Genomic DNA, 12003 nt, shown 5'->3' with positions numbered 1-12003 from the left:
TGGTTTTGTTGATTGGGAGCTATGTATACAGGGTTTGGGCCCTGCTGGGGCATGGGCTGTGGTGGGGGCTTCACCGGCGCGGTTGTTCCTCATTAGATTTGGGGTAAGGCTCACTATGTGTCCTAAAGGAAAGAGGGGGATCCAAGGGGAGGGGATTGGTAATTGGGGAGTGTGACGGCAGACTGGCCGGTGAGGGGAGAGACGGCATTGCAGGTATGGGAGGGAAAAGGGGTGTGGGTGTGGAAAGAGTTAAGGGATGCTGTCTAGTGACTGCAGCATCTGTGAATATCTCCGGGACAGGGGAAAAGAATGGGGTTCAGGTTGTGGGGCAGCAACAAAACAACCTGTCGGAGGACCCTCAGATCTGTCCTCAGACTCGGGTAACATATGGAAAAAACACAACATCCCCTCACTCATCTTCATCTTCAACCTCAATATATCCTTCCAACAGCAATGCCTGCGATATTCTGCCAAACAATTCTGCATCATTCAACAATCTCCTGTCTTTTAACTTGCCCTTTTTTGCATTCAATGCTGTTGCCCATAGTGACGGTTGTAACCGACCTCCTTTTGGTAATTCTAACATTTTAAACATCTCCAAGGCACGACATACAGCTTTCTTCCCTTCTCTCTCTGCAACCAGCTCTAACACAGTCTGTGAACCTTCCGGCCTCTCAGCTTTCTGTCTCCTCTGTCTGAACATTTTTGCTATGTTGGTGGTGTCTGGATTACACTAATATGACTATGCGGTGTACGTTAGAGTCCGGCCGGAACTTAAGGCTACACCTCTATACTAGCTGGCAACTCCTCAGCTATATAGTAATAAGGGTATCCCGCGTCACGGAGGAGGGGTACAAAATGTATTGCCTCCGGACTTGATCAGCTGCACCAATATTTTTTATTGTCCTAACTCACTATCTTCGGTCACGTGAAAATCTTCCGTGTCACGGAGGAGGTCGTACAAGAATTCATATGCACATACAAACAAGTCCCGGCCTCCGGACTTGGTCAGCTGTACCAATATTTAAACGTCCTAACTCGCTATCTTCGGTCTCGGGAACCCCCCGCGTCTTTAATTACAGACCGGGTCAGTCTAACTAGCTATATCCAGCCACCACCGTCTTTCCTGCCCTAACAACCGTCCTCTGGATTCCTTGTGACACTCGATCCACACCTCAGGGCTGGGATCGTGCTCTGAGCTCCAGCGGGCACTACCCCTGAGTCACAATCAGGAACCTTTGAACACCGATACGGACACACAGCCCGTCACTCCCTCCTCTCCAAGAACAACCACAACGGCAGTGAATACACAGTATGTAACACTTACCGAGGGTTGTAGGGGATTAGCCTGGTTGGAGCGGAGGGAGGTCTCACTCCGTGACATCCAAACGATCGGTATCTCCAGGTCAGCAGTGCATCCGTGGAGCCCCACGCTGATGGGCGCCAAACTGTCAAGTGAGGAATTTACATTGAAGACTGCTAATGGAGTCCTCATTTGGGATATCCAGAGACTGTCATATAAGCTGTATATCAGTGCCAATATATATCAATGTATATAAGACAAAGAACACACAGACAACATGCTCTCTCCTTGAGACAGCGATACCCACTGAACTAGTTTAATAAGATAGATCCAATTATACCGTAAGCATGAATAACCTTGAAGCTAACAAGGAGTTCTTTTCACTCCCCAATTTCTCACATCACATTGCCTGCCTCCCGTACATTCCTTTTGTGTGAACATTACTGATAAGAGTTTGTAGCTTCACATTTTGGCTTCATTATCTTTGGTTAACTACTTCATGACTATACAACTTTGAATTATACTATAGGTCTGTGCAATTGCTACATAGACAGACAGATAATTTTGCATCTACATCTACATTTTGATTAGTTATATACACAGATATATTCTTATTACGTTTAAACAAACATACTACAGCTCAGGTGACCTCCACAACGGATTTAAAACAACAGAAATGTGAACCTAGCCTTACACGAGACGACGGATTGTGCGATGCATCGTCGGGGTCACGGTTTTTGTGACGCACATCCGGCATCATACACGACGTCGTCTCGTGTGAAACCTCTTAGCGACGCAGTATCGCTCACAAATCGTGAGTCGTGTACTCATCGCTCAGTTTCATAATATCGTTTATTTTTACTTGTTCCAGTTGTTCATCGTTCCTGTGGCAGCACACATCGTACCGTGTGACACCACGAGAGCGATGAACTTTGCTTACCTGCGTCCCACGGCTCCCGCCGGCTATGCTTCTATTGGCCGGCGGCTGTGTGACGTTGCTGTGACGCCGAACGTCCCTCCCCATTCAGGAAGTGGACGATCGCCGCCCACAGCGAGGTCGCTCACCAGGTAAGTACGTGTGACGGCGGTTTAACGACTTTGTGCGACACGGGCAGCGATTTGCCCGTGACGCACAAACGACGGGGGCGGGTACGATCGATTGTGAAATCGCACAATCGGTCATCCCGTGTAAAGCAGGCTTTATAGATCACATCAAACTCCCCAAACCCGACAGAGGGACCCAGGGCAGGAGGGTTCAGGACGGGAGGTCCCAGGACGGGAGGTTCCAGGATGGGAGGGTTCCAGGACGAGGAGGGTTCCAGGACGGGGAGGGTTCCAGGACGGGGAGGGTTCCAGGACGGGGAGGGTTCCGGGACAGGAGGACACAGGACAAAAGGGTTCAGGACAGAAGGGTTCAGAACAGAAGGGTTCAGGACAGTACTATTCAAGACGGAAGGGCCGATGACGGAAGGGCCCAGCAAGGAAGGTCCCAGGACAGAAAGATTAAGGACAGAAGGCACCAGGACAGCCAGACCCTAGGTCCCAGGAGAGAAGGGGCTAGGGATGAAGGGCCTAGGACCGGCCGGTTTCCCCACAATTGGTTTGTTAGCGATGAGAGACCTAAATAGGTTTTCGCCATCTACTAACATCAGTGCCAGGATCAACCCCCATAGCGGTAGTAATGAAACTCACTTGTATCATCACCCCCAGCCTTGTATTTAGGATGTTGAAGGGTTAGCCCAACCACAAAATGTTGAACATTAATGCTATAAAATGGGTAAATGATCTCCCTCCACTTCCATTCCAGTGCTGCTTAGGCCCCCCAGCCGACCTCTTTATGACCTGTTTGGTCTGGAATGGCATGTGACCACTGCAGCCAATCGCTGGCTGTAGTAATGACTCAGTGATTGGTTGCAATGGTCACATGTAAGTCCAGATGGAAGAGGAAATAAAGAGGCCGGCTCTGTTCTTTCTGATTGGCTACATGTTGGTATGAACCAATCACTGGCCACAGGTGAAGCATTGGTCTTTGCTGGGGATTGGCTGCAGTGGTCCCTTTCCTGTCCAGGTCAAACAGGCAGTACAGAGACCGGCAGGGAAGTTTTTATTACTTTACTGTGTCCTGGTATCTTTTTGTTTCCTTCCCGCCATGAATATAACAGAGGTGTTTTCTAGGGCTTTTATATTGATAGGTCGTCAATATCAGATTGAGGGGGTTCTGGTGACCCCTTTACAGTGGTTGGACAGGATTAGACACCGCACCAGGTTGTGAGCGGTGATACAGCTCAGCCCTGATGATGGTAATGGAGCGGAGCTGCAATGCCGGACACAAGCCATGGATATGTTGTGATGTCAGTGTTTTCTTCCTCTTTTTAGGGTGACTCTGGGGGTCCTTTCCTCTGTCAGAGGAGCCACGGGAGGTGGGTTTTGGTTGGTGTAACCTCTTGGGGACTGGGATGTGCTCGGAAATGGGTAGACAATTACCTGCGCCCACCGGACAAGCGAGGCTCACCGGGCATTTTCACCAATATCCAGAAGCTTCATGGATGGATCAGTTCAAAGCTGAATCAAGGTGGGTACTCCCATCATGTCATCACAGACCCTAACTTTACTCACAGGATCCCTGCGGGGCTGAGCACTGGGACCCCCACTGATCCACAGAATGGGGTCTGAAGTTTGCTTAGTAAAATGGAGTGATGGTCCCATGTGCGCTCCGCCACTCCATTGTCTATGGGATTGATGGAAATCATGTTCGGCTTTCTGCGTCAGACGTAGGAGCTGCGGGGCACCAAGCTGGGGATCATTGGGGGTCCCAAAGGGTGGGATCTCCAGCGATCAGCAAGCTATTAAGCTTCATCCCTGTTGAGGTATATTATAGATGAGATGGATCAGTGTGGTTCCGATAACCGGGCCCCACTGGCCTCGAGGATGGGGATCACCTGCCCCCCATCTCTATCAGGAGACTGAGCAGGGGAGGGGGCGTCCTGCCATTCTATTCCATCCATCCCGACGACCAGACCCTCCACAGTCTATGGTGGAACGCCCCTCTAATTCTGTACCCATGGCTCAGCTTATGCCTATCCATAGTGGCACAGGAGCCGAATTTACAGGGACTGGCCTGAAATTATGGAAACAATCTCAGCAAATTCTGCCCTTTGCTGCAGGGGGTTTTGGAGGCTCCTGCCCAGTTTGGGGCTGAACTGGGGCGAGACTTAATGGCCTGTATTTACCAGCTTCTTGTAGGGACACGTGTTGTGACATCTGATGAACCGTCCCAGAATCCTGCACATGATCATCCGCTGCCCGACACACCCATGCAAACCTGACATGATCATCCGCTGCCCGACACACCCATGCAAACCTGACATGATCATCCGCTGCCCGACACACCCATGCAAACCTGACATGATCATCCGCCGCCCGACACACCCATGCAAACCTGACATGATCATCCGCTGCCCGACACACCCATGCAAACCTGACATGATCATCCGCTGCCCGACACACCCATGGAAACCTGACATGATCATCCGCTGCCCAACACACCCATGCAAACCTGACATGATCATCCGCTGCCCGACACACCCATGCAAACCTGACATGATCATCCGCCGCCCGACACACCCATGCAAACCTGACATGATCATCCGCCGCCCGACACACCCATGCAAACCTGACATGATCATCCGCTGCCCGACACACCCATGCAAACCTGACATGATCATCCGCTGCCCGACACACCCATGCAAACCTGACATGATCATCCGCTGCCCGACACACCCATGCAAACCTGACATGATCATCCGCTGCCCGACACACCCATGTAAACCTGACATGATCATCCGCTGCCCGACACACCCATGCAAACCTGACATGATCATCCGCCGCCCGACACACCCATGCAAACCTGACAAGATCATCCGCTGCCCGACACACCCATGCAAACCTGACATGATCATCCGCCGCCCGACACACCCATGCAAACCTGACATGATCATCTGCCGCCCGACACACCCATGCAAACCTGACATGATCATCCGCCGCCCGACACACCCATGCAAACCTGACATGATCATCCGCTGCCCGACACACCCATGCAAACCTGACATGATCATCCGCTGCCCGACACACCCATGCAAACCTGACATGATCATCCGCTGCCCGACACACCCATGCAAACCTGACATGATCATCCGCTGCCCGACACACCCATGCAAAGCTGACAACTATTTCTTTGTTGCTCCATTGGGAGACCCAGACAATTGGGTGTATAGCTATGCCTCCGGAGGCCACACAAAGTATTACACTAAAAGTGTAACGCCCCTCCCCTTCTGCCTATACACCCCCCGTGCTCACGGGCTCCTCAGTTTTTATGCTTTGTGCGAAGGAGGCAGACATCAACGCATAGCTCCACAGCTTGGTCAGCAGCAGCTGCTGACTAGGTCGGATGGAAGAAAAGAGGGCCCATAACAGGGCCCCCAGCATGCTCCCTTCTCACCCCACTTTGTCGGCGGTGTTGTTAAGGTTGAGGTACCCATTGCGGGTACACAGGCAGGAGCCACATGCTGTTTTCCTTCCCCATCCCTTAATGGGCTCTGGGCGAAGTGGGATCCGGATCGGTCTCCAGGCACTGGGACCGTGCTCCCTCCGCAGCCCCTGGGAATCTGCTGGATAGGAGCTGAGTATCGTCAGGGACAAGGCCCTGCTACGATGAGGTACTCTGTGTCCCCGTGGGGACCGCGCATGGAGCGCTTGTGCCAGACACTTTCCAGCTCGGCTGGGTGTGTTAGTGCGCCGGACATGGAGCGCTTGGGCCAGACACTTTCCAGCTCGGCTGGGTGTGTTAGTGCGCCGGACATGGGGCGCTTGTGTCAGTCACTTTCCAGCACTGCTGGGTGTGTTAGTGCGCCGGACATGGAGCGCTTGGGCCAGACACTTTCCAGCTTGGCTGGGTGTGTTAGTGCGCCGGACATGGGGCGCTTGTGCCAGACACTTTCCAGCACTGCTGGAGGTGTTAGTGCGCCGGGGGACTACGCGCGGCCGCGCTTATTGCCGGCCGCGCTTATAACTTTAGTCCCCGGCTTCTGCGGCCTAGTGTCGTTCTTTCCCGCCCACAGGCCTGCCAGTCAGGGGAAGGGCGGGACGCTGCACGGATCGTCAGCGGAGGGCTGGAGCATACATTAGTATCCTCCTCCCTCCTCACTCAGTACAGTGGGGCACTGGGTTCCCGCACTTTTCTTGGGCACGCCCACGGTCTCCTCCTCCTCACAGAACGCCGGCAGCCATTCCTGTCAGCGATTCAGACGCTGGAGAGGAGAGACAACACAGGGAGACCCAGGCAGGGAATTTGGTGACCACACAACCGCTCTGAGCGGTCGGTAAGCAGCACCTGTGGTGCTGGCCCCACTGAGTACCGAAGTATATATATATATATAGGCTTATAGGTTATACATTGCACTGTACGGTCGCTCTGTTGATTCTTGGCTATATACCCTCCTGGTTGTTCTCAGAGGAGACAACATGTCATCTGCAAAAAGCAAGGGTGCCACAGCACAGGCGTATTTTGCAACCTGTACCTCATGTACAGCTGTACTACCGGCAGGGTCCACTGACCCTCATTGTGTGCAATGCTCGGCCCCTGTGGCACTTACTCAGCCGGAGCCTCTGCCACTGGTGGCCCAGGTGGAACCACCTGCTACCACTGTCCAGGTGACAGGGACGGAGTTTGCAGCCTTTGCTGACAAACTGTCTGAGAATATGGATAAATGGTCTGCTAAAATACTGGAAGCTTTGCAGTCCAGACCGGTGATTCAGGCCCCGGGCTCTATCCAATCCTTGACCCCTGGTCCCCCTCAATTGGAACGGCAAAGTGCCCCGGGGGTAAACCATAGGTCCCAGGGTGAGGTCTCTGACACGGACTGCAGTCCCAGGCCGCCCAAGCGGGGTCGCTGGGAAATTCCCTCCACTTCATCACACTGTTCAGGGTCCCAGCAGGAGGACTCTCTGGAGGATGAAGCAGAGGTATCAGATCAGGATTCTGATCCTGAGGCCGCTCTCAACCTAGATACACCTGAAGGTGACGCCATAGTGAATGACCTTATAGCGACCATCAATCAGGTGTTGGATATTTCTCCCCCAGCTCCCCCAATTGAGGAGTCTGCTTCTCAGGAGAAATTCCGTATCAGGTTTCCAAAGCGTACATTAAATATGTTTCTGGATCACTCTGACTTCAGAGACGCAATCCAGAAAAACCGAGACTGTCCAGACAAGCGTTTTTCCAAGCGCCTTAAGGACACACGTTATCCCTTCCCCCCCGAGGTTGTCAAGGGCTGGACTCAGTGTCCTAAGGTGGATCCTCCAATCTCCAGACTGGCGTCTAGATCCATAGTTGCAGTGGAAGATGGGGCTTCACTCAAAGATGCCACTGACAGACAGATGGAACTATTGTTGAAATCCATCTATGAAGCTATAGGCGCGTCTTTTGTTCCAGCATTCGCAGCCGTATGGGCACTCCAAGCTATCTCAGCTTGTCAGGCGCAGATTCATGCAGTAACACGTACATCTGTCCCGCAAGTGGTGTCCTTAACCAATCAGGCGTCGGCGTTTGCGTCCTACGCCATTAATGCTATCCTGGACTCTGCGAGCCGTACGGCGGTGGCATCCGCCAACTCGGTGGTACTCCGCAGGGCCATGTGGCTACGTGAATGGAAGGCAGACTCTGCTTCCAAAAAGTTCTTAACCGGTTTGCCATTGGCTGGCGACCGCTTGTTTGGTGAGCGATTGGATGAAATCATTAAACAATCCAAGGGAAAGGATTCATCCTTACCCCAGTCCAAACCAAACAGACCTCAACCACGGAAGGTACAATCGAGGTTTCGGTCCTTTCGGACCGCGGGCAGATCTCAATTTTCCTTGTCCAAAAGGCCTCAGAAAGATCAGAGGAACTCCGATGCATGGCGGTCTAAGTCACGTCCTAAAAAGACCGCCGGAGGCACCGCTCCCAAAGCGGCCTCCTCATGACTTTCGGCCTCCTCAAACCGCATCCTCGGTCGGTGGCAGGCTCTCCCGCTTTTGCGACGCCTGGCTGCCACAAGTAAAAGACCGATGGGTGAGAGACATTCTATCTCACGGTTACAGGATAGAGTTCAACTCTCGTCCTCCGACTCGTTTCTTCAGAACATCTCCACCCCCCGACAGAGCCGAGGCTCTTACGCAGGCGGTGGGCACCCTGAAGGCGGAAGGAGTGGTGATCCCGGTTCCTCTTCAGCAACGGGGTCACGGTTTTTACTCCAACTTGTTCGTGGTGCCAAAAAAGGACGGATCCTTCCGTCCCGTTCTGGACCTAAAGCTGCTCAACAAGCATGTGAAAACCAGGCGGTTCCGGATGGAATCGCTCCGCTCCGTCATCGCCTCAATGTCCCAAGGAGATTTCCTGGCATCAATAGACATCAAAGATGCTTATCTCCACGTACCGATTGCGCCAGAGCATCAGCGCTTCCTGCGCTTCGCCATAGGGGACGAACACCTTCAGTTCGTAGCACTTCCTTTTGGCCTGGCGACAGCCCCACGGGTCTTCACCAAGGTCATGGCAACAGTGGTGGCAATCCTACACTCTCAGGGACACTCGGTGATCCCTTACTTAGACGATCTCCTTGTCAAGGCACCCTCTCAAGGGGCATGCCAACACAGCCTGAACATTGCTCTGGAAACTCTCCAGAGTTTCGGGTGGATCATCAATTTTCCAAAGTCAAATCTGACACCGGCCCAATCACTGACATATCTTGGCATGGAGTTTCATACTCTCTCAGCGATAGTGAAGCTTCCGCTGAACAAACAGCGTTCACTACAGACAGGGGTGCAGTCTCTCCTTCATGGTCAGTCACACCCCCTGAGGCGCCTCATGCACTTCCTAGGGAAGATGGTGGCAGCAATGGAGGCAGTTCCTTTTGCGCAGTTTCATCTGCGCCCACTTCAATGGGACATTCTCCGCAAATGGGACAGGAAGTCGACGTCCCGCGACAGGAACGTCTCCCTTTCTCGGGCAGCCAAAGCTTCCCTTCAGTGGTGGCTTCTTCCCACTTCTCTGTCGAAGGGGAAATCCTTCCTGCCCCCATCCTGGGCTGTGGTCACGACGGACACGAGCCTGTCAGGGTGGGGAGCGGTCTTTCTCCACCACAGGGCTCAGGGGACTTGGACTCAGACAGAGTCTTCCCTCCAGATCAATGTTCTGGAGATAAGGGCAGTGTATCTTGCCCTAAAGGCGTTCCAGCCGTGGCTGGAAGGCAAGCAGATCCGAATTCAGTCGGACAACTCCACAGCGGTGGCATACATCAAACACCAAGGCGGGACACGCAGTCGGCAAGCCTTCCAGGAAGTTCGGCGGATTCTGCTGTGGGTGGAAGCCACAGCCTCCACCATATCCGCAGTTCACATCCCGGGCGTAGAAAACTGGGAAGCAGACTTTCTCAGTCGCCAGGGCATGGACGCAGGGGAATGGTCCCTTCACCCGGACGTGTTTCAGGAGATCTGTTGCCGCTGGGGGAAGCCGGACGTCGACCTAATGGCGTCCCGGCACAACAACAAGGTCCCGACATTCATGGCACGGTCTCAAGATCACAGAGCTCTGGCGGCAGACGCCTTAGTTCAGGATTGGTCGCAGTTTCAACTCCCTTATGTGTTCCCTCCTCTGGCACTGTTGCCCAGAGTGTTACGCAAGATCAGGGCCGACTGCCGCCGCGCCATCCTCGTCGCCCCAGACTGGCCGAGGAGGTCGTGGTACCCGGATCTGTGGCATCTCACGGTCGGCCAACCGTGGGCACTCCCAGACCGACCAGACTTGCTGTCTCAAGGGCCATTTTTCCATCTGAATTCTGCGGCCCTCAACCTGACTGTGTGGCCATTGAGTCCTGGATCCTAGCGTCTTCAGGATTATCTCAAGAGGTCATTGCCACCATGAGACAGGCTAGGAAACCAACGTCCGCCAAGATCTACCACAGGACGTGGAAAATATTCCTGTCGTGGTGCTCTGCTCAGGGTGTTTCTCCCTGGCTGTTTACCTTGCCCACTTTTCTGTCCTTCCTTCAATCCGGATTGGAAAAGGGTTTGTCACTGGGCTCCCTTAAGGGACAAGTCTCTGCGCTCTCTGTCTTTTTTCAGAAGCGCCTAGCCAGACTTCCACAGGTACGCACGTTCCTGCAGGGGGTTTGTCACATCATACCACCTTACAAGCGTCCGTTAGAACCCTGGGATCTGAACAGGGTACTGATGGTTCTTCAGAAACCACCGTTCGAGCCAATGAGGGATATTTCTCTCTCACGCCTTTCGCAGAAGGTGGTTTTCCTAGTAGCAGTCACTTCGCTTCGGAGAGTGTCTGAGCTAGCAGCGCTGTCATGCAAAGCCCCCTTCCTGGTGTTTCACCAGGACAAGGTGGTTCTGCGTCCGGTTCCGGACTTTCTCCCTAAGGTGGTATCCCCCTTTCATCTCAATCAGGATATCTCCTTACCCTCTTTTTGTCCTCATCCAGTTCACCAATGTGAAAAGGATTTGCACTTGTTAGATCTGGTGAGAGCACTCAGATTCTACATTTCTCGTACGGCGCCCCTGCGCCGCTCGGATGCACTCTTTGTCCTTGTCGCTGGCCAGCGTAAAGGGACACAAGCTTCCAAATCAACCCTGGCTCGGTGGATCAAGGAACCAATTCTCGATGCTTATCGTTCCTCCGGGCTTCCGGTTCCCTCAGGGCTGAAGGCCCATTCTACCAGAGCCGTGGGCGCGTCCTGGGCTTTGAGGCACCAGGCTACGGCTCAGCAGGTGTGTCAGGCGGCTACCTGGTCGAGCCTGCACACTTTCACGAAACACTATCAGGTGCATACCTATGCTTCGGCAGATGCCAGCCTAGGTAGGCGAGTCCTTCAGGCGGCGGTTGCCCACCTGTAGGACGGAGCCGGTTGCGGCTCTATTATGAGGTATTATTTACCCACCCAGGGACTGCTTTTGGACGTCCCAATTGTCTGGGTCTCCCAATGGAGCGACAAAGAAGAAGGGAATTTTGTTTACTTACCGTAAATTCCTTTTCTTCTAGCTCCAATTGGGAGACCCAGCGCCCGCCCCTGTTTTTTGTGTACACATGTTGTTCATGTTGAATGGTTTCAGTTCTCCGATATTCCTTCGGATTGAATTTACTTTAAACCACTTATAATTTTTTCCTCCTTCTTGCTTTTGCACCAAAACTGAGGAGCCCGTGAGCACGGGGGGGTGTATAGGCAGAAGGGGAGGGGCGTTACACTTTTAGTGTAATACTTTGTGTGGCCTCCGGAGGCATAGCCTATACACCCAATTGTCTGGGTCTCCCAATTGGAGCTAGAAGAAAAGGAATTTACGGTAAGTAAACAAAATTCCCTTCTTTTGTGTTTTCACTAGAGGATTCAGATTTGCCTGCGTCTCGAGGTAACTATAATCTGCTCACACTCCTCGCTGATTGACGTGACCGCAGAGCGATTACTACAGATTTGTCGTATCACGCAGCGCGGTGCAGCAAGAACGATGGCCACCTGAGCGGAACGACGGGGACAATCACTCACCCGCAGCCCCCCAGGAGGCATTACTCCAACAACGAGTAAGTACTGTGGATGCAGGGTATCAGCCGGCCCCATTTATTAACCACCCATGGCATACACATACAGTTAGGTCCAGAAATATTT

General features: G+C 53.0%; 1 protein-coding gene across 1 annotated transcript in view; it reads left to right on the top strand.

Annotated features, from left to right (window-relative positions):
- Nucleotides 1–12003, top strand: part of LOC142255390 (ovochymase-2-like) — a 73676-nt gene that overhangs the window by 18208 nt on the left and 43465 nt on the right. Inside the window, exons 7-9 of the mRNA XM_075326985.1 lie at nucleotides 3680–3875; nucleotides 11723–11749; nucleotides 11828–11918. Of these exons, the coding sequence (XP_075183100.1) occupies nucleotides 3680–3875; nucleotides 11723–11749; nucleotides 11828–11918 (314 nt within the window). The remainder of the gene's footprint in view (nucleotides 1–3679; nucleotides 3876–11722; nucleotides 11750–11827; nucleotides 11919–12003) is intronic.

The sequence above is a fragment of the Anomaloglossus baeobatrachus genome, chromosome 10, assembly GCF_048569485.1.
Source record: "Anomaloglossus baeobatrachus isolate aAnoBae1 chromosome 10, aAnoBae1.hap1, whole genome shotgun sequence".
Classification (NCBI taxonomy): Eukaryota; Metazoa; Chordata; class Amphibia; order Anura; family Aromobatidae; genus Anomaloglossus; species Anomaloglossus baeobatrachus.
Note: the sequence above shows the minus strand (reverse complement) of the source record. Positions and strands in the feature narration are given on the sequence as shown.